Here is a 23,867-nt window from a genome sequence, read left to right on the forward strand (position 1 = left end):
TCTTTCTCTCTCTTTGAGTCAACTACTCGCTAAATGTTATACATTGCAGTGCTAGTTAGCTGTAGCTTATGCTTTCAGTACTAGATTCATTCTCTGATCTTCTGATTGGGTGGACAACATGTAAGTTTAAGTTGCAATAGCTCTGAAAGACTGGAGGATGTCCTCCGGAAGTTGTCATAATTACTGTGTAAGTCTATGGAAGGGGGTGAGAACCATGAGCCTCCTAGGTTTTGTATTGAAGTCAATGTACCTAGAGAAAGAGGGAAGCTAGCTGTCCTCCGGCTACACCATGGTGCTGTTGAGGCTACTGTAGACCTCCTTTGCAAAATAGTGTGTTTTAATCACTTATTTGGTGATGTGATTATATTTAGTATAGTTTTATCCCAAATATAACTTTTTAAAATGTTTTACAATTTACATTTTTATGAAATTCACTGAGGATGGTCCTCCCCTTCCTCCTCTGAGGAGCCTCCACTGTCATGAACACTCGGAAGTCGGCATATTTCCGAGTTGTTTTAAATGCGGCATTATAACCTAACCCTCCCACATAGAGATCAATAGCAAAGATTTTGGATATACTGACAAGATGCAAGTTACTGCTACTCTGTTTATATTATACCCTGTTGCCTCGTCCCCTTACCACTATACATATCTACCTCCATCACTCCAATATCCCTGCACATGTAAATATTGTATCGGAACTGACTTAAAATATTATCAGTGTATAGTATGCGTACTTACTTACTTTATTGTTTATTTCATATTTCCTATTCTTATTTCTCGTGTCTTTTTTTCTAGTAATACATTATTGAATATTGCATTGTTGGGTTTTGAGTTTGCAAGAAAGGCATTTCACTGTACATTGAAACTTGAAACTAGATACATGTCTCTTCACCCTAACAATATGAGTCGTTGTCCACAAAGTGGCCTAGCGGGCTGTCTAGCTCCCGCCTATCATATCTTTTGATTGGTGGATACATCTCATTATAGTGATATTATTTTGTCATGAAGGTTGTTGACGTCAACCACCTGTATTCCATGGAGAGAAACGCAATACTACTATGAATATGCGATACAGCGTGTTTTCTCAAAGTTGCTGGGATGTGACGTGTCGTACTTATATCAGTACACTAGTAACAACTTAAGCATTACGAAACTTATATTTGATCAATAAACCGAATGTAGCAAACAAGGCATTCATATTTTTGCTAACCAAATTCGAAACTCTCATTTACCGCCATACAAAAACTCATTGGTTGGTGAGCGAATAAAAAAAACGCCACCTACTGGAGGGAGACAGATTCTCCGCCGAGTTGGGCCTCTCTTCCTCTCTGGCAATAGGTAATGGCGTCTTTTTGTAGGCACCAACTCCGCAATGGTTCGTTGAACAAAGCCTATTGGGAAATAGCGTTGTGGTAGGGTTTTGGATAAATGCCCAAAATAAGGTATGTGGTAAACACAAGTTTAGGAGATCTTATAGGTTTTGTTCAATTAAATCATCTTAATCAGCTAACGTCACTTTTTGTGAATTATGACGCATTTTATGCAATTTAAAAAGGCACATAAAAGCACAAAGCCTTCATCAATCATAAATGTCATGTTAATTGACTGATATGATCTCATAGAACAAAACGTATAAAATCTCCCAAACATGTGTTAATCTCAGACCTTATTTTCGCTATATGTGCCAAACCCCTATTATTTCCCTATAGCAATGGCTGAACAAACCAGAGGTAGACTACAAGCGGGCGAACTCTATTGTCAAAGACAGTACAGTATGGTTTAGAAATTGTGCAATTGTTTTATCTCTGGCGAAACTAGCGATCAGCTGATTGATGGAACCAAAACTTTTACAAGCCCGCCCTCTCATGACAAGTATGATAAAAACATGCACATGAACAGATCTAGATAACAGTAAGATAAATAAAACCATAATGTAACTATTGTACGGAACGCCGTTTGGGTCTTTGTGCGTAAAATATACTTGACTTGTTAAATAAGCGTTTAATTTGACGCGTCAAATAACACAGTTCTATTATAGAATGTTGTGTGCGCTGAATTTGCACGTGCAAGCCAAGCGCAACAAGTACGATCACTGTCACAGCTATACAGTACCGCGTTTGTAATAAGGCATTATTTGTTCGACCAAATGGGAAAACGTCTGTGTAAGCATTCGATATTATTTGATATTAGATCAGGATCAAAAATGTTTGCAAATAACTTTTGGGGTAACTAGCTAGCTTTAGCTTGGTACCTAGCTAGCACCAATACAACCAGCCTGAAAACAATGAACAGTAGAAACTGGAGTCATTTTCATTATTCTTAGCAATGATTTAGGAATCCATGTGAGTAAGTATTAGCTAGGTAGCCACTTGTTGTTCTCCTATTGAAAAAAATAGCTAGCCTGCTACTTAACCCTGTTGCCCAAAACTAACGTTATAATCATCCAGCTAGCTTTATCTAACTACTTACTATATTATGGCTTGACCGTACCGGGATATGTGTTGTGAAGATAGCCACAATAGTGGAATTTGTGGTTCGCCTTTAAAATAAAAGTCCCTATTTGAAAGTGATGCAGAAGGTTACAATTGGTGAAATCATGCCATATTTAGACTTGATAATGTTAAACATGGTTGGAATGTGGAGCAATGAAATAGGGTATCAGTCCACTCGGAGACACCCAGAGAAGACAACTGTGAAGAGTTTACAGAAATATTAGCGTCATAGCTCATATTGCGGGACTTTGACTGTGGGAAATCACACTTGATAATGTTAAACATGGTTGGAATGTGGAGCAATGAAATAGGGTATCAGTCCACTCGGAGACACCCAGAGAAGACAACTGTGAAGAGTTTACAGAAATATTAGCGTCATAGCTCATATTGCGGGACTTTGACTGTGGGAAATCACCTTCAGATAGTCAATAGTCAGACTATTGTGCGTTTTAACATTCATATTGCACTGTACAGCCTTACCTAACGAGGGATCAATGAAATATGGTATCAGCCTACTCAGTACCCAAGTGCTTTTTCCCCAAAGTCCTCCTCAAGAGTTATCAAGCTCCAAAACATCCACAATGTATTATTTTTCCCCTGGAACAGTGTTCAATACAGATAGTAGGTTGACTGGTAAAATAAATGTGGCTCAATTCACAGTTGTTTCAGAGTCCCGCAATAAGTGCTACGACTGATACCCCATGTCACTGATCCACAATCCATAGGTAGGCTGTACAGTGATGCCCCCAATGCAATTCTAAAGTCTAATACATCCAGTGTGATTTCACATTTTTTGTCAAATCAATAAATTATTGTATTTTGTTGAATTTATATAACATTCTAAACTCGTTTAGCACGATCTATTCAATTATGTCATAATTCTACTATTTGTATTCATTTGCATTACTGTCAATAACATTTTATTTTGAAGGCTAACCGCAAAGTCCACTATTGTGGCTAATCCTTATTGTGGCTAGCTTCACATAAATGGGTCCGCCCACCATTAATCAAGTAAGAACTGTCTTACAAGTTAGGGTTATTTTAGATGATGACACCTAGCTACTTGATCTGTCCCCCTTAGCTAGCTAACTATAGCTACTGAAACATATTATGTCGTTTTGCTGTGTTTTGGGGAAGAACATTGTTTGCATCCATCAGCTAGCTAGCGTTTTTACGATCAGCACTGTCCAGGGAAGGGCAGGTGCGCGAGACAACTTTACCAGCATCATAGCATACATATCGATGAATCCTTGTGACATATGAAATACGAGTGATACTGTAATCATTGTGTAATAACTACGTAACAATTTATCGCGTTCATACATTTTTTATGTGACTGCAGTCATTTTCAGGTCCTGATTGGTCAACAAGCTTATTTGACACGTCAAATAGTGTTCTTTGAATTGTATCTTTTTTGATAAGTCAAGACCCAAACGGCGTTCCATACTATGTATGGACTATTATTTGTTGGCTATTATTTACGTTTATATCATTTATATAAATACATTGTAAAGAAATAAAGATAAGTGGGCAAATATCAATTTGAAACATGTACATTTTAAAATGCTAAATGTTCCCGTGCTTGTTAAATTCTAAGGTACGACTACATATCATGCTATTTATGTTTACAATAATTAATATAACAATGTTACCGTAAATGTATCCTTTTTATACAAACATGTTTATTATCATAGGACGGATTTGCGACTGCGTGAGCTGCTCTGAAAAAAACAAAAGGGCTTTTTATTTGAGTGTAACGGTATCAAAGACTCTGTGGTGTTATCAACCTGCTGCCACATATCAAATGAAATCAACAGTTCATGATTTTTACCTTCACTTGAATGAATTCCATATCTCCAGGATGACTCATGTTGTATCTCTTGTGTTTGCATTTTGCTTGGGAGCGGTGGTACCTGCTTTGAGCTACCCGGAGACAGCTTTCGCACCGCCGGTTCAGCCCTGTCTTGCGCCCTTGCAATGGGAGGGCAGATCCGTCGAATACAACCACAACACAGGACGAAATACACGGGCCTCGGTGTCGTATGATGCACAGAACCACAGAATAAGGCTTCTTCAACAGAATAAAAGACATACACCATGCCAGAAGTAAGCAGGCTACTTTGAAACATTCGTTTTTATTCATGAATAGCGTTTGTCCAACTGCTGAGGTCAAGTAAACAAAGGTTAGGTATTGTGGATACTGATGAAATACCGATGATGGCCGCTACAAAGCGTCAATATGGCTTGAGCTGTCCCTCTACCATTGTGATTGCAGACCTGAATAGACAATAACAGCAAAATTATGAAACAAAAATATCCAATCTAAGACATTTTGTGTGATATTGAACCTTTACCAATATAATAAGACTATACATGTTTTTGTATTCATATTTTAAATAATAAGCATATGTGTTCTTTATGAACTAGAACTGTTTTATGTTCAGACCTATGAGTCAGCATTGCTGCTGACCTTCATGAAAGTAGTTGATCCAGTGCCCTGTTTTTGGATAAGCTCTCCGTACCCCTAATAGGCCTAATATGCTCACCAGACAGACACATCGCGTGCGCCGCAAAATTAATTTAGAAATCCATGTTATTCAATTATTGCACCCACACTGCTCACACGCGACAACAAGCGTCTGCGATGCCAAGGGCTAAAATAGAAGTCATTCCTATTTCTGACACCGATTGCGCTGAAAGTCCTGCCTCTCCCATCTCCTCATTGGTTTATAGAAGCAGGTACCCACGTGCCATCTCCTCATTGGTTATACCCACGTGGTTGATTGAAAGACGAACTGTTTTGCCGGTTGTCGTGGTAATACTATGAAAGATGCGATCACCATATAAGTTCAATGATGAAAAAGCCTGCAAGGAGGAGAGATGACTAGAAACGATTCAGTTGGCCGTTTTATGTGTTGATTAATGGTCAGAGTAGAGGAGTTTCAGGTAAAATAACAACTCATTGTTTATATCCCAGGACAAATTAGCTAGCAACAGCAAGCTAGCTAAATAGGACAAATTAGCTAGCAAATGCAAGCTAACTAGCTAAATTGCCATACATGATTAATGCTTTTCGACCTGTCCCCAAATTAATGTCATTAGTTCAGAGTTTGTTTTGATATTTTAACCTGCGTGTTGTGATCACTTTTGGTGTAGGGGGACAAAATACATTTATGCACGATAGCGCATGCGCGCAGCCGGTTTTGGGTTCCATGTAAGTAAAACAAATGACAACAGCCAGAGCCAAAAGAGGAAAAGCGTTGTTCTCACAGCATAGATAGACCTTGAACAATAATCTAATTACTTGGTTATTATCAATGATCAATCAGTAATGCAAAATAATAACAATATAATAGGCCTAATGTTAAAAGGACTAACCCTGCATTTCTTGTTGAATAGCTACTATTTACCTAGCTACAGTATGATTGATTCAAATCACATGCATTTTCTCCTATTATTACAAACTTGACATTTTAATATTTCCTTTGTTTTGCACTCACTCTCCAGATACTTTGAGTTTATCTACCTGTACAACAGTGGCCTGCTGTTCCAGATCGAGCAGAAGACGAAGCAGTGTTCTAAGATCCCCTTGACCCAGGCCTGGGACCCCTTTGACATCCCTATGAACTCCACCTATGAGGACCAGTACTTTATCGGTGGACCTGGAGACATGATCGAGGTGCAGGAGTGGTCAGATAGGAAACCAGCCCGCAAAAGTAAGTAAGTGCCTTTAAACAGGGTATGGTAGTAGGTTCCAGGCGCACCGGTTTGTGCGTCAAGAACTGCAATGCTGCTGTGTTTTTCACACTCAAAAATTGTCCACCACCCAAAGGACATCCAGCCAACTTGACACAACTGTGGGAAGCATTGGAGCCAACATGGGCCAGTATCCCTGTAGAACGCTTTCGACGCCTTGTAGAGTCCATGTCCCGTCGAATTGAGGCTGTCCTGAGGGCAAAAGGGGGTGCAACTCGAGATTAGGAAGGTGTTCCTACACTCACTCCATTGTGTTACCAGGTGCTTGTTGAAAAACTGTATACTTAGAAGGAAGTGAAGGTCCATTGAAGACCAAAAAGTTGGTTTATAAATGTTTGGAAGCATCAAGTTCACCTGGCTGGCAAACACCATCTTATTTAGAAGAAACAGGAAATGCTTCAATGTTTACTTTTATTTTTATATACAGAGCAATGTAGAAATCAACTTTTTCAAGATGAAAGACAATGTCCAGAGCTTACCCATACTGTTGCACACAGCTTCACTGACAGCCTTCAGTGCCTTATTTGTTAATGTTTATCAACTCCACGTGGAAATTCTCATACCCAATTTGTGAATATGTATAAGTAGCCTTCATCATTCTTCGGTTGAACCTAAACATGCATTTCCTCTCTAGGACAGGAAATTACAAAGAAATAGTGGTGTCAACTTCCTCTGGGGAAGTCCGTTAAAGAGGAATTTCCCCCTGGCTCTGCCACGACATAGTCATTACTATATTAACAACATTACGTTTTTGTTAAAAACATCAACATTATCCAAACCACAAGCTAGAAGAAGTACAATTTAATTTCACTGCTAGAATCGGAAAGTTTTGACTTCTTTTGTATGCGTCTGCTCATAGTGAACCACAAAGTCCAACATTTATAGCGAATGCAGATACCACCCCGTTAAGTAGATGGGGCATGCCCACAACCTTGGTTCATGCCGTTATTTACTTTGAACGACCAACACACAGTAATCTCAGAACTTCTATAGGTAATTTTAAAAAAAGTTTGTCATCATGCCCGTGTGCTGTTCTGGCTGTCTGTGGATTCAAATATGGATTCACAAAATATATTTATATAAGCTGTACAGGGCTCTGTAGCATCAAACAGATGTTAGACATTCAGATATATCCAAATAATGCTTATTTGTCAAAATCTAAAATACAGGGGAATGTTCAATATTTAATGCCATCTCAAAAAGAGGACTCGGTATTCAACAAAAAATGTATATGGTAACATACCCCCAAAAATACAGTATGAACAGTGTAGTACAGTTCAGTGTGTCTCAGGTGTAGTAAAGTGCAGAGAACTGTAGCTACAGATTGTTACAACAGATGTTAACCAAAGATTTTTGGTATCCATTACTGGGATTAACAGGATGGGTTCTGTTTGGTGTAGCATAGGAAATGTTCGACCAATTTTAGCTTGGCAATGCTGTTTTCGTCCTCGATACGTGGAAACAGAAGCCTCAAAATGTCTGTGTTCTGTTGCAGGGGGTCCGTTCGAAATTTAGAAAATGCTTCGTTATTAAAATCAATACTTTTCAAATCAAATTGTATTTCTCACATGCGCCGAATACAACAAGTGTAGACCTTATTGTGAAATGCTTATTTGCCCTTAACTCACAATCCAGAAACATTTGCTGAATAAACTAAAGGAAAAATAGTAACAAAGTAAAATAATAGCAGATAACAATTGATCGAGACAGGTGCGTGTCCACCCCAAAGTGCCGCATGTCATGATGACAGACAACAGTCTCGATGAATGAGAGAATAATTTAAATAGACAAGATGGAGACGTACACATGGTTGTATTACTTGATGGAGCAAAATCTGTATTTACTTTAATAACTGAGCATTTTCTGAATTCAAACTGACCCCCTGCAAATGAACATGGATATTTTATGAGACTTGTGTTTCCACGAATTGAGGACGAAGACCACAAGGTTGGTCAAACATTCTGTGCTACACCAAACGGTACCTATTCTGTAACTCGTAGTAAGGGATACCAAAATGTTTTGGTTAAATCACATTATCTGGTGTAACAATCTGTAGCTAAAAGAACTGGTGGGGAATGTACAATAATGGGAGAGGTGGTCATGATGGAATTGCCATTCCAAAGAAACATACAGTAAGTTCAGGGAACACTTGTAGGTGGAGTGTTGTCATGATCAAACTGCCATTCAGCTCCTCTTGAGTCATCTTCTGCTTGAAATCTGGCATAATGTCCAATCCATCAAGAGGGATATATTTCACAGGATACAGTTCTACTACAATGACACACGCAGGCAAATTAATTCTGTTTCTCTCCAAAAATCCACTCCAGGAAGAATCCCAGGCACCACACGGTATGGTCTGTAAGACAACAAATTTATAATAAATTAGACTTCATTGCACAATTTGAACGACAGTTGAACTGTGCCAGCATAACAACATTTGGGTAGACTAGTTGAACATGCATACATGTGCATAGGCACAGAGATTACATTTAGAACAATATCTAGCCTAATAGAAATAAATATGGCGTGACCCTCAACCTTTGCACAGTGACCAGACCGTGCAAATGTACCGAAGTAGGTAGGCTGACAGTATCAAGCTACAGCCATGTCTAACAGGCATGCTTAGGAAAATATTTGCTCAGTAAAAATAATCAAGCGTATCAGTTTTTGAGATTTACAACTGTTAAATTGTTGTATTTTTGTTTCTCCTCACTGTTAGCTAGCTAGTAAGCCAAACTAGCTTAGTTGCTGGATAGCTAATATATGTTATTTACAACTGTTTGGAATCCTATCTTGCGTCATGCTTATAAGTTTGTCATTTTGAAATGCATCCACGGTCATAATCATAAGCATTGTCAACCCTTATCAATTATGCTACATAACTAGCTAGTAAAACTATTTCCAGTTGCTGATGTTACACGTTTGCTAAAAAGTTACAAATGGGAGGCCTTGTGCATAGTAACAAGTTAGCAGGTGCCAGGCTAACTAGCTATCAATCTCCAGTCATGTACTAACGTTTGCTGGTAAACCTAGCTTTAGGTGGCTGGTTGTAATGTTATACCTTGCTGTTTAGTAGCCATATCTACGACTAAAAAGAGAAGAGGTTTTACAATGGAGAGACAATAGATCTCCGACTTTAAAACCTCTTCTATTTATAGTCATAGATATGGCTACCTGTAGTTGTTTAGCAAATTTTGTCATCTAAACCCAGCAAAAGAAGAAATGCCCTTTTTCAGGACCCTGTCTTTCAAAGATAATTCGTCAAAATCCAAATAACTTCACAGATCTTCATTGTAAAGGTTTTAACTTCTGTAGGGTAGGGGGCAGCATTCGGAATTTTGGATGAAAAGCATGCCCAAATTAAACGGCCTGCTGCTCGGGCCCAGAAGATATGATATGCATATAACTGGTAGATGTGGATAGAAAACACTCTAAAGTTTCCAAAACTGTTAAAATAGTGTCTGTGAGTATAACAGAACTGATTTGGCAGGCGAAAACCCGAGACAAATCCATTCAGGAAGTCGTTTTTTGGGGGTTTTGTAGTTTTCTATTCAATGCCATTACAGGATCCATTGACTTAGGACTCAATTTGCAGTTCATATGCCCTCCACTAGATGTCAACAGTCTTTAGAAATTGTTTCAGGCTTGTATTCTTGTAAATGAGTGAGTAAGACCAATCTGAATGAGTGGACCCTGACGTGTCACAGAGCTTTTTCATGCTCAATCCCGAGAGAGTGCATTTCTTGTTTACCTTTTATATTGAAGATGTTATTGTCCGGTTGAAATATTATTAATCATTTAGAAAACAACCTGAGGATTGAATATAAACATCGTTTGACATGTTTCTATGAACTTTATGGATACAATTTGGATGTTTTGTCTCCCTGTTTTGACTGTGTTTGAGCCTGTGGATTACTGAAGAAAACGCGAACAAAACAGAGGTTTTTGGATATAAAGAGACTATCGAACAAAAGGAACATTTATTGAGCAAATGAATGTCTTCTGAGTGCAACCATATGCAGATCATCAAAGGTAAGGGATTAATTTTCTCTCTATTTCTGAGTTTTGTAACTCTTCTGCTTGGCTGGTTACTTTTTGTAATGATTTGTCAACTGGGCTATGTTCTCAAATAATCGTAAGGTATGCTTTCGCCGTAAAGCATTTTTTAAATCTGACACCGTGGTTGGATTCACAGGAAGTTAGGTTTAAAGATGATGTAACATATGTTTTGTTTTCTGAATTTTTATAATGAGTATTTCAATATTTGAATTTGGCGCTCTGCAATCTCACTGGATGTTTGCCAGGTGGGACGTAGCGTCCCACATACCCTAGAAAGGTTAAACACGGTTTCCCATGCTTGTTCAATGAACCATAAACAATTAATTAACATGCACCTGTGGAACGGTCGTTAAGACACTAACAGGCAATTAAGGTCACTTATGTTTGTTCCTTGTATAATTACAAACCGTGGCGTAGGTTTAACCACTTTTAATGAACATATACTTCACCTAGAAAACTCCCTGTTTAGCCATGCAAGGCATTCTTCAACCACCTAACCCCCCCCCCCCCCCCCCCCCCGCATAGCCTGCTGGGTAACGTAGCCTAAATGTTATTAACACATAACAACACATTTTCCTTCCTTTAAAATAAAACTACTTTTATATGTAACTACACATGTCACATCACATTTGTTTACCCAACCTGCATAACATGCAATTTTTAATAACACACATTTCTTTCCCCCAATTGTTATTGCTTTTTTTTATTTTACATTGCTCTCATCACTTAAGAGGCAATAAACATATTCTGATGTATTATTTTTTTCAACTAAATATAGTCTGTCCAACAATACTCTATTGTGGCTCTATTTCTTTTCACATAAACAAAACATTAAGTCCAGGTGCCCCTTTTTTAAAAACGTTTTATTTATTAGCAATTGGCCTAGCCAGAGTGGCCTAGCCAGTCTCCAGACCTTAATCCCATAGAAAATCTGTGGAGGGAGCTGAAGGTTCGAGTTGCCAAACGTCAGCCTCGAAACCTTAATGACTTGGAGAAGATCTGCAAAGAGTAGTGGGACAAAATCCCTCCTGAGATGTGTGCAAACCTGGTGGCCAACTTCAAGAAACGTCTGACCTCTGATTGCCAACAAGTACTAAGTCATGTTTTGCAGAGGGGTTAAATACTTATTTTCCTCATTAAAATGCAAATTAATTTATAACATTTTTGACATCCGTTTTTCTGGATTTTTTTGTTTTTATTCTGTCTCTCACTGTTCAAATAAACCTACCATTAAAATTATAGACTGATCATTTCTTTGTCAGTGAGCAAACGTACAAAATCAGCAGGGGATCAAATACTTTTTTCCCCTCACTGTACATGTATCTTATACCGTTTTAAAGGTAGTCTTGTTGTTAATCCCACCACAGTGTCCTGTTTCAAATAGGCTTTATGGCGAAAGCACCACAAATGATTATGTTTGGTCACCACCAAACCACAATAAAAACAGCCATTTTCCCAACCAAAGAGAGGAGTCACAAAAAGCACAAATAGAGATAACATTAATCACTCACCTTTGATGATCTTCGTCAGATGACACTCATAGGACTTCATGTTACACAATACATGTATGTTTTGTTTGATAAAGTTCACATTTATATAAAAAATCAGAGTTTACATTGGCGCGTTACCTTCACTAGTTCCAAAAACATCCAGTGATTTTGCATAGCCACATCGATTCAACAGAAATACTCATCATAAATGTAGATGATAATACAAGTTATACACATGGAATTATAGATATACATGTCCTTAACGCAACCGCTGTGTCAGATTTCAAAAGAACTTTACAGAAAAAGCAAACCATGCAATAATCTGAGACGGTGCTCAGAACAAGTCAAATTAGCCACCATGTTGTAGTCAACATAAACCATAAATTACATGCTAAATATTCCCTTACCTTTGATCTTCATCAGAATGCACTCCCAGGAATCCCAGGTCCACAATAAATGCTTGATTTGTTCGATAATGTCCGTTATTTATGTCCAATTAGCTACTTTTTTTAGCGTGTTTGGTACACCTATCCAAACGCTGGTGATGGTCGATCATTTTTTCATCAAAATCTTCAAAAAGTTATATTACAGGTCGAAGAAGCATTTCAAACTAAGTACAGAATCAATCATTAGGATGTTATCATAAATCTTCAATAAAGTTCCAACCGGAGAATTCCTTTGTGTCTTGAGGAGGAACGGAACGCAGGAAGATATCATGTGGTATGCGCGTGACCTGGAACTGGCTCTCTGCCAGTAGTCTGATTCATTCCCCTCTCATTCAGTCCCACAACACAGTAGAAGCCTCATTCAAATTTCTGTAGATGGTTGACATCTAGTGGAAGCCCTAGGAAGTGAATCTTCATTCATATCCCAAGGGGATTTCAATAGGGAATGGGTTGAATATATACCAACCTCAGATTTCTTACTTTCTGTTTGGATTTGTTCTCAGGTTTTTGCCTGCCATATGAGTTCTGTTATACTCACATACATCATTTAAACAGTTTTAGAAACTTCAGAGTGTTTTCTATCCAATGCTAATAATAATATGCATATATTAGCAACTGAGACTGAGGAGCAGGCCGTTTACTCTGGGCACCCCTGGACACCTTTCATCCAAGCTACTCAATAGCCTTTCAGGGGCTCTGACAGTCTTTTTTGGTCATTCTGCTGAAGTGCTTCCTGAAACAGTTGGACAGCGTTGTCAGTCAGGGTGTTCTGACTGAATTGTCCATTTCTAAAGGCATTTGACGCTTCAGCAGTATCCTCCTGATGATCCTCAGTCCCTTGAGTGAATGGCTGAAGCCTTAGATCCACTCTGTTTCGTCTCAGTTGTGATCCATGCTCCGTTTGGATCTCATAGGATCGCGGTAAAACTTCTCTCTGCACACACCCTTGCTGCATCCAGATTCCTGTAGTAATGTCTCGGAGTCGTACATGATCTCCAGGTTTCAGTTCAGGTAAGTGTCTTGCACTTTTGCCGTGTTGCTGTTTTTGTTTGTCTTTCTGTTTTTCCTTTGTGAATAGTGACTTTGTGAGCACCTCTGGGTGTTAGCAAGTCCTCATGGATGGGTAGGTTGGTTCTGATGCGACGTCCCATCAACATTTGTGCAGGTGAAAGTCTGTTCTGCAGTGGTGCGCTGCGGAAGATCATCAGATTTTTTAGGAAATCCTCCTTTCCAACGTGTGCCTTTTTCATCAGACCTTTGACGATTTTGACTGAACTCTCTGCTAAGCCGTTGGACCTTGGGTAGTTGGGGCTGGAAATGTTGTGTCGGAATCCCCAGTCGTGAGCGAACTATCGGAATTCGGAACTTGAGAACTACAGGCCATTGTCTGAGTACAGTTCAGATGCAACCATGTCTTGCAAAGACTGATTTCAGGTAGGTGATTACAGCTTTGCTGGAGGTAGTTGGCAGTGTTGCTACTTCAGGGTAGTTTGAGTAGTAGTCGGTAACAACAATGTGACTTTTGCCATTGCAGTCAAAAAGGTCAACTCCAACTTTGTAGTAGGGTCTGTTGGGTACTGGATGAGGGATTAGCGGCTCTGCTTGCTGCTTTGGCAGTTCACATGAAGCAGTGGTCTGGCTGATTTCCTGGTTCAATCTTGGCCAGTACATTACTTCTCGTGCTCGTCGTTTGCATTTTTCCTCACCCAAGTGGCCGTCGTGTATTTTCTGTAGCATTTCTTTACATAGTGTCATGGGAATGATAATCTTGTTGCCTTTGAACACTATGTCACCCACAACGGTGCGTTCTGCTCTGCACATCCAGTAATCCTGTATTCTCTTTGGACAGTTGTTTTTCTGTGCGGGCCATCCTATCAGTGTTGTTTCTTTCAACTCTGTCATTGTTTGGTCAGCCGCAGTCTCTCTTTTGATCTGCTCCATTCTCTCAGAAGACACAGGAAGTGATGCTACGATCATGTCAACGTAAGCTCGAATCTCAGTGTTTTTCTGTGTGTCAAAGCTCTCTTTCTTGTTGACTGCTCAAGAAAGCGTGTCGTGGCGAACATTAACTTTCCCGGGGTATAGATCATCTCCACATCATACTTTTGCAGTCGGATCCACATTCTCTGGATTCTCATTGGTAAATCATTCAGTGGCTTAGATATGATTGACACCAATGGTCTGTGGTCGGTTTCTACTTCGAAGTCTCGTCCTTAGACTTATTAGTGGAACCTTTCACAAGCGTATGTGCTCGCCTGTAGTTCTTTCTCTCTTTGTGCATACCTTGTCTCTGCGCCTGTCAAGGCTCTGGACTCATAAGCGACGGGTTGCCATATGTCGTCATGCTGTTGCAGAAGAGCTGCTCCCAGGCCAAACTGACACATCTGCAGAAATCCTTGTGCTTTTCTCTGAATCATAGAACCTGAGCACTGGCTCTTCTGTGATTGTCTTCTTTAGGTTTTTTAAGCAGTTTCCCTGTTCATGGGACCATTCCCATTCATTCTTCTGTTCCAGAAGACATCTGAGTGGAGCGGACTGTGCTGACAGTTGAGGAATGAACTTTGCAAGGTAGGGGATCATGCCCATGAAGCGTCTCACGTCGTCCTTGTTTTTCGGGCGCTCCATGTTGTTGATGGCTGATGTTTTCCTCGGGTCTGGTTTGACTCCCTCCCCTGAAAGTACGTCTCCCACGAATGTAAGTGTTTTCACACCAATCTTGCATTTGTCCTTGTTTAGTTTTAGGTTGACTTTCTGTGGTTGGCAACTTGAAATGCTTTATTGAGATCTCTTGGGTCTAGACATATGCTGAGATCGCCCTTCTTTTTCACCACAATAACCAGTGAGCTTACCCAGTCTGTAGGTTCATCCATTTTTGTTCATCTTTTCCATGCATCCGAGTTCCTCCTTGAGCTTTTTCCTCAGTGCAAATGGAACTTTTGCATGCATGCACAACTGGAGTAATTTTGTCATCAGTACATAATGTGTTCTCCTGGTAAACATCCAAGACAATCAAACACATCCTCATACTCAGCCAGTAATGATTTTTGGTCATTTTCACTCTGTGATGTCACTACATACACTCTTTTCAACAAATTGAGCTTTTCACATGCATTGATTCCAAGAATAAGCTGTACACTCATTTCCACGATCAGCAGCTGTGCTCTGAACTGTTTTCCTTTGTGCTGTAAAGTTACTATGCAGCTTCCTTTGACTGGTACGTTCTCCCCAGTATAACCAGTAACCTTAATTTTCACCGGGTGTATTTTGCTCTACACCTTAAGTGTTTTGTAGTCATCCAGCGACAACAGGTTTACCTGTGCTCCAGTATCAAGCTTGAATGGTATTATAGTTTCATTCACAGTCAATGTCACAATCCATTCAACTTTTACTGCATTGCATATTTCCACAGAATCAACAAAGAATTATTCAATCTCCTCCTTGACTGTGTGAACCTTTTACTTTGTAACCTCAGCTTTGCAGCATTTTGAGACATTATTATTTATTATTAACATTATTATCATTATTAACAGTTGTTGCATGATTTTCCATATGGAGAGCAATTTTTTGGCTTGTGGATAAATCCACATTTTCCACATGTAGTGTTTTGATGTCTCTTTTGCTTGTTTTTGTTGTTGTGTGTGGTGCTCCTCTCTTTTTATTGCATGCACTGACGTCTCATCCTTGCATAGCTCTTTAGCTTGTGCTCTGGTGGTTTCAGCTGCTCAGCACATATTCACTTCACTAAATCTTGCTCATGCAGCAATCTCTCCTTGAGTCCATTATCAAGTATGCCACAGACTATCCTGTCTTTCACTAGTGAGTCTTTCAGATTTTCAAATTCACACATTTTGCTCAATGTGTTCAGCTCAGCCAAATACTGGTCAAAACTGACTCCCTGATTCTGATCATGAGAGAAAAACTTTTATCTCTCAAACGTGATGTTCTGGCTTGGTGGTCAAAAGTACCAACCAAAAGTACCAACCTCAAATTTAGCCATTAGCACAGTCCATGTCAAGTTTGCATCATCTTGCTGAAAGTTATTGTAAATGTCCAATGCATCCTCTCCAATAACATGCAGATAAATGGAAGCTTTCAATTTGTCATCATCTCCCCCTGCTCCACTGGCTGCTAGGTAGATATTGAATCTCTGCTTGAAACGTTTCCAATTGTCAGCTAGATTGCCTGTTAACTGCATAGGAGTAGGAGGACTAAGCCTATCCATGACGGAGAACAGGAACAGTGTCAATTTCTCTTACTTCAGCATGTTGCTCATCAACTTGCTCGTCAGATTCCAATGCAGCCTCGCTCTCGCTGCTGTCACTCTCGCTGCTGTCACTCTCGCTGCTGTCACTCTCGCTGCTGCGGCTCGTTGTCCTCGCTCTCGCTGCTGTCACTCTCGCTGCTGCGGCTCGTCCTCGCTCTCGATGCTGTCACCCTCGCTGCTGTCACTCTCGCTGCTGCGGCTCGTTGTCCTCGCTCTCGCTGCTGTCACTCTCGCTGCTGCGGCTCGTTGTCCTCGCTCTCGCTGCTGTCACTCTCGCTGCTGCGGCTCGTTGTCCTCGCTTTCGCTGCTGTCACTCTCGCTGCTGCGGCTCTTTGTCCTCGCTCTCGCTGCTGTCACTCTCGCTGCTGCGGCTCGTTGTCCTCGCTCTTGCAAGCTAGCATCTTCGACTACTCACGTCACTTGACTTGTGGTAGAATGTTCAATTTTCGTTGCAGAAATTTGCCGAGTTACTCCTTTATTTTCTTTGTTGTGTCATAGCGACTACCAATCTAACACCATGTTATGTTTGTTCCTTGTATGCTGACAAACCGGGGCGTACGTTTAACTACTTTTAATGAACATATACTTCAGCTAGCAACTGCCCGAGTTACACCAGGAATGCACAATCCGTCCATCAGTGCTCAAACTGTCCACAATAGGCTGAGAGAGGCTGGACTGAGGGCTTGTAGGCCTGTTGTAAGGCAGGTCTTCACCAGACATCACCGGCAACGACGTCGCCTATGGGCACAAACCCACCGTTGCTGGACCAGACAGGACTGGCAAAAAGTGCTCTTCACTGACGAGTCGCGGTTTTGTCTCACCAGGGGTGATGGTCGGATTCACGTTTATCGTTGAAGGAATGAGCATTACACAGAGGCCTGTACTCTGGAGAGGGATCGATTTGGAGGTGGAGCGTCCATCATGGTCTGGAGTGGTGTGTCACAGCATCATAGGACTGAGCTCATTGCAGGCAATCTCAATGCTGTGCGTTACAGGGAAGACATCCTCCTCCCTCATGTGGTACCCTTCCTGCAGGCTCATCCTGACATGACCCTCCAGCATGACAATGCCACCAGCCATACTGCTCGTTCTGTGGGTGATTTACTGCAAGACAGGAATGTCAGTGTTCTGCCATGGCCAGAGAAGAGCCCAAATCTCAATCCCATTGAGCACGTCTGGGACCTGTTGGATCGGAGGGTGAGGGCTAGGGCCATTCCCCCCAGAAGTTTCTTTTTTTGCTGTGTTTAGATTAGCTGGGTACCTACCTAATTAAGTCAGCAAACATAACAATTATTTGATTTCCCCCCCACTGTAACACAGTGTGTTAGCTAGCAACACACAATATGGGTTTCAGTAGATAAATGAAGTTATTTTGTCAGCTTGTATATTTAGCAATGAGTCCGCTGATAGGAACATCACTGAAAGACATCCAATAGCTCTACTGAACAAGGACAACCATATCTACACACACAATGACATAATGAAAACAAGCCCAGATTCCCCCAGGGTGAAAATCCCCTTTATTAAGGGTGTTCAGTGCAAAGTGCTTGTCAGGAGATGACAAGCAACTTATTTCAAAAGGGCATCATGTGAGTCAGTCAACAGTCAACACAGATTTTGTCCACTTGACCCCTGGTGGCGATTTCCTAGTTGTCTTGCTGCAAATTGTCTCTTGGTGAAATGGGATCGTTTTCACCACTCTGAGAATACAGACCCTTGCAAAGTATCCTATTTGTATGTTGTGATGTCTAACTCATAATTGTGCATTATTGTGGAAGATATCCATGTGCATAGTGTTTTTTCAAGTATACATTAAGAGATTTTCAGATTTTATTGAAAATATCATAGATAGAGGTAGTTGGCCAGATTCAAAATTAAGCAGACACTGTAGATATGTGTCAAATGCTGCGCCAGTACTGCTAGGCCACATTAGCCACTATGTGACTAATGTTTGACTTCTTAAATCATGTGGAACTGACCACCAAGTCACAGCCTTGCCATGGACTGATTAACCTGCGAAGTGTGTGTGTGTGGCGGGGAAGCTCATGTTTTTAACCTATGGTATTCTATGTAGACGCAACAGAACATTTTAATGTACAAATTTCCCCTCAGGGACAATAAAGTCAATCCTAATCCTACCTCTCCCTGCTACACCAGATGAGGCGTGGGTGGGCGTCTACACAGTGAAGGACTGCTACCCTGTCCAGGAGACCTACACCAGGAACAGCAGCATCACTACCTCTACCCGCTTCTTTGACCTCCAGCTGGGCATCAGCGACCCGGAAGTCTTCACACCGCCCAGCAGCTGCCAGTCGGCCCGCCCAGAGAGGATGAACTCCGACTGCTGAGGCCTTCACCTTTCCCCTTTGACCCCATGCTCGTTGACCCCATGCTCTGTTTTCACATTTCCCCCACTTTTAACCAAATTTAACCTTTATTTAATTAGGCAAGTCAGTTAAGAACTAATTCTTATTAGTGCCGGTTTCGGTGTAGGTCCAACTGTCCCAGCATCCCGGTTAGAGGATGTAGAATGACCAGCAGGAGACAAAGAGACAAGGCACACTTTATTACCACACACACACACACACACACACACACACGCACACACGGCAAACAGGAAGAGGAGACTATTAGTAGTGTAAGTGTTGTAGTGGTTGTCTACAAGAGAAGAGCATGTATTACATAATGGCATTACAGGCTAATGACTATGTAATAGCAATGAGGATGACACGTACTATAATGGTCAGGTATTAGCATAAGCTAATGTGGTACACAGTAGGACACAATAGTACACTATGGACAGAGCTACTAGCATGTATTAGCAGCTAGGCTAACAGTATGGCTTACAAAGAGAAGTTTGTAGCAGCCAACTAATGTAGCACACATTATGACAGTATATACAGGTGGGCTAGCATAGCATACACAAGATACAATTAGTGGCTAGCATATGTAAGATATACAAGAAAAGCTAGCATGCTAGGCTAGCAGGCCACAGGCTGTGGGTAGTAGCACACAGTATATACAGTGGAGGCTAGTAAGCTTCAGGTTATAGGTACAGCATACAGAACTATGTACAGTAGGGAGGAGTTTGCATTAGGGTTAGCAGCTAGGAGTTAGCATGCTATTTGGCTAACAATGGACATCTTGGTAGAGGCTACGATTCGTATGAGGAAGTGACCGGATGTTACCGGTCGGCCATTTTAGGTGAGCAACTCGAAGATCTAACTGGTAGCCATCTTGGGTTCCATAACAACAATGAAGGGATTACTCCTCATGGCCTGGATACTGTACTGTAGCCAGAACTATGCCAAGCGGGTAGATAAAACAAGTTATGTTACATGGGATTTCAGACAGAAGTAATCCTAACATACCTAATGAAATATGTATAAGCATATACTAACATAATAATATCAGCCTATAACTTGTAAGCAGATGTTTTGTAGTGATTTATGTTGAAAATGTAAAGAATATTTGCTTGTCTATGGTGTGAAATGAGGAGCAACCAGATGCTGAATTTGACATATTTATTAATTTGCTTGTTCCAGTTCCTAATAAGCATGCATCCATTAAGAAAATTACTGTAAAAAAATGTTAAATCTCTGTGGATTGATGAGGAATTGAAAAATGTTATGGTTGAGAGGGATGAGGCAAAAAGATTGACCAATATGTCCGGCTGCACAGCCGATTCGCAAACATACTGTACATTAAGAAATCATGTGACTAAACAAAATAAGAATCTGTACTTTGAAACAAAGATAAATAATATAAAGAATGATAATAAACAGCTTCAAATCAAATCAAATTTTATTTGTCACACACATGGTTAGCAGATGTTAATGCGAGTGTAGCGAAATGCTTGTGCTTCTAGTTCCGACAATGCAGTAATAACCAACGAGTAATCTAGCTAACAATTCCAAAACTACTACCTTATACACACAAGTGTAAAGGGATAAAGAATATGTACATAAAGATATATGAATGAGTGATGGTACAGAGCGGCATAGGCAAGATGCAGTAGATGGTATCGAGTACAGTATATACATATGAGATGAGTATGTAAACAAAGTGGCATAGTTTAAAGTGGCTAGTGATACATGTATTACATAAAGATGCAGTAGATGATATAGAGTACAGTATATACGTATACATATGAGATAAATAATATAGGGTATGTAAACATTATATTAAGTAGCATTGTTTAAAGTGGCTAGTGATATATTTTAGAGTACCTTAAATGAAATTTGGGGCAAAAAGGCAACCTTGGCTCCATCATTCATTGAATCAGATGGCTCACTCATCACAAAATCCACTGATATATATAAGTACTTTAATGATTTGTTCATTGACAAGGATAGCGAACTTAGGCATGACATGCCAACATCAAATTCTGAACCTACACATCCATTTATAACTGACCAAATTATGAAAGACAAGCGTTGTAATTTTGAATTTCGTAACTTGAATGTGGAAGAGGTGAAACAATTATTGTTGTCTATCAACAATGACAAGCCACCTGGGTCTGACAACTTGGATGGAAAATTACTTAGGGTGATAGTGGACGATATTGCCACTCCTTTTTACCATCTCTTCAATCTAAGCCTACAGGAAAGTGTGTGCCCTCAGGTATGGAAGAAAGCAAAAGTAATTCCGCTACCCAAGAATAGCAAAGCACCCTTTACTGGTTCAAACATCCAACCAAACATCAGCCTGTTACCAACCCTTAGTAAAGTTTTGGAAAAAATGGTGTTTGACCAGATACAATGCTATTTCACAGTAAAAATAATAATTGGTCTCTTCACAGTCCCCAAATCCAGAACAGATTATGGGAGGTGTACAGTACTACATAGAGTCATGACTACATGGAACTCTATTCCACATGAAGTTACTCATGCAAGCAGTACAATTAGATTAACAAAAAAAAAAAAAAGATAAAAATACTCCTTATGGAACAGCAGGGAATGTGAAGACGCACAGACATATGGATACACTCACACATGATAACATACGCACACTATACACACATGTACACGTGTGCATTTTATGTCGTAGATATGTGCTAGTGAAGTAGTGGACTGAGGGCACACACATAATCTGTTGTGAATTGAATTGTAATGTTTTTAAAACTGTATAACTGCCTTAATTGTGCTGGACCCCAGGAAGTATGCTGCCTTCAAATTAATTTGGGAAGGGTCCGTAAGTGTGTTGAGGTGTAGGACAGATAGGTGGTTGGCCGAAGCCTTAAGGGAGGAACAGATTTTTTTGTATATGACAGTAAAACATTCTTGTGACACAAATTTGTTGGCCCCTTCAATTCTTACACATTTTCTCCTAAAACATATATTCCAACACTCAGCCGCTAAGAAAAATTTGCTTAACTACTAAACTTAAAACCAATCAGAACTCCCGTACATACACCTCGTGATGAAGGCTATGCTTCTATCTATGATGTAAACACAGCTTCTTGCGAAAACGTGAGCTGCTGTCTAATGAAGAGGAACATATACATAGCTAGCTAGCTCCCAGACTGAAAAAATAGAAATATCTGTTTTTGAGTGCACTTGAAATATGTTGCATACAATACGAATTGTCTTGACAATATGAAGAAGTAAATCTGTTTACCATTTAGCCAATTTATTGAAAGCTAGCCAATGTTAGACAAGCCTACTGTAAATGTCAACTTGTGTTTCATTAGCCATCTCTCTGTCAGTTAATTAAATTGTTGAATCATGTTTTGGTATGATACATACAGTATGTCTCATTTCAAATAACTAGCTGCAGGCTTAAAGAAACATATACTTTGCATAGAAACCCAAATAAAAGCATGTAGATAGAAAGATGTGTGTGTGTGTGTCATGTATGCTAGAATGAGGGTTTAAAAGCGACAGCTGCATATTAGCCAATACATATGGCATAGTCTACACATAAAGCATACCTTGTAATACAATATTTTCAAAAAAAAAACAGTTGTACAATGTGCTCTGCAATAAGATAACTAGAGTTTGATTTGTAAAGCAGATGAGTTCTCAAATAGCATCTGCCCAATACCATGGACGGCCTGCATAATGTGGTTGCTTTGGAATATAAGGTACAGAGAATGATAAAGAACCTGTAGAATTATAGAAAAAGCAGTTGGGAAATTAATTTTTTAAAGTTTTAGATACATGAGTATATTTAGGTGGTTAAAATGAATAACTTTCCTACTAACAGTGCCGTGGGGGGCTCAATCGTACAGTCCAGAAATGAGAGCTTTGCCATCTACTCCAAAATCCTTGCACTCCGATGGAAACATTAGAACTGCCATCAATACATGCTTCTTTTTAGGAGCATTTGTGTGCCCGGGCCCCATATTGAAAGGCCCCCACCCATGTACAGTGGGGAGAACAAGTATTTGATAACCTGCAAAATCGTCAGTGTTTCCTACTTACAAAGCATGTAGAGGTCTGTAATTTTTATCATAGGTACACTTCAACTGTGAGAAATGGAATCTAAAACAAAAATCCAGAAAATCACATTATGATTTTTAGGTAATTAATTTGCATTTTATTGCATGACATAAGTATTTGATACATCAGAAAAGCAGAACTTAATATTTGGTAGAGAAACCTTTGTTTGCAATTACAGAGATTATACGTTTCCTGTAATTCTTGACCAGGTTTGCACACACTGCAGCAGGGATTTTGGCCCACTCCTCCATACAGACCTTCTCCAGATCCTTCAGGTTTCAGGGCTGTCGCTGGGCAATACGGACTTTCAGCTCCCTCCAAAGATGTTCTATTGGGTTCAGGTCTGGAGACTGGCTAGGTCACTCCATGACCTTGAGATGCTTCTTACAGAGCCACACCTTAGTTGCCCTGGCTGTGTGTTTTAGGTCGCTGTCATGCTGGAAGACCCAGCCACGACCCATCTTCAATGCTCTTACTGAGGGAAGGAGGTTGTTGGCCAAGATCTTGCGATACATGGCCCCATCCATCCTCCCCTCAATACGGTGCAGTCGTCCTGTCCCCTTTGCAGAAAAGCATCCCCAAATAATGATGTTTCCACCTCCATGCTTCACGGTTGGGATGGTGTTCTTGGGGTTGTACTCATCCTTCTTCTTCCTCCAAACACGGCGACTGGAGTTTACACAAAAAAGCTCTATTTCTGTCTCATCAGACCACATGACCTTCTCCCATTCCTCCTCTGGATCATTGGCAAACTTCAGACAGGCCTGGACATGCGCTGGCTTGAGCAGGGGGACCTTGCGTGCGCTGCAGGATTTTAATCCATGACGGCATAGTTTGTTACTAATGGTTTTCTTTGAGACTGTGGTCCCAGCTCTCTTCAGGTCATTGACCAGGTCCTGCCGTGTAGTTCTGGG

General features: G+C 40.3%; 1 protein-coding gene across 1 annotated transcript; it reads left to right on the plus strand.

Annotated features, from left to right (window-relative positions):
• The first annotated feature begins 1,318 nt into the window (after positions 1-1,318).
• epdr1 (ependymin related 1) lies at positions 1,319-22,344 on the plus strand. The gene is made up of 3 exons (XM_021612617.3): positions 1,319-4,601; positions 6,003-6,211; positions 18,668-22,344. Exons 1-3 carry the CDS (start codon positions 4,153-4,155, stop codon positions 18,856-18,858), a joined length of 849 nt encoding a protein of 282 aa, XP_021468292.2. The 5' UTR covers positions 1,319-4,152; the 3' UTR covers positions 18,859-22,344.
• The last annotated feature ends 1,523 nt before the right edge of the window (positions 22,345-23,867 follow it).

This window comes from Oncorhynchus mykiss, chromosome 8, assembly GCF_057628025.1.
Source record: "Oncorhynchus mykiss isolate SJ-2025 chromosome 8, ASM5762802v1, whole genome shotgun sequence".
NCBI lineage: Eukaryota > Metazoa > Chordata > Actinopteri > Salmoniformes > Salmonidae > Oncorhynchus > Oncorhynchus mykiss.

What these genes read in the sequence shown, in the direction of transcription:
- epdr1 (XM_021612617.3), top strand. Translation starts at nt 4,153, where the DNA reads ATGTATCCTTTTTATACAAACATGTTTATTATCATAGGACGGATTTGC. An exon ending in AGACATACACCATGCCAGAA is followed by an intron (nt 4,602 to 6,002) that starts GTAAGCAGGCTA and finishes CTCACTCTCCAG; the next exon opens with ATACTTTGAGTTTATCTACC. An exon ending in TAGGAAACCAGCCCGCAAAA is followed by an intron (nt 6,212 to 18,667) that starts GTAAGTAAGTGC and finishes CTGCTACACCAG; the next exon opens with ATGAGGCGTGGGTGGGCGTC.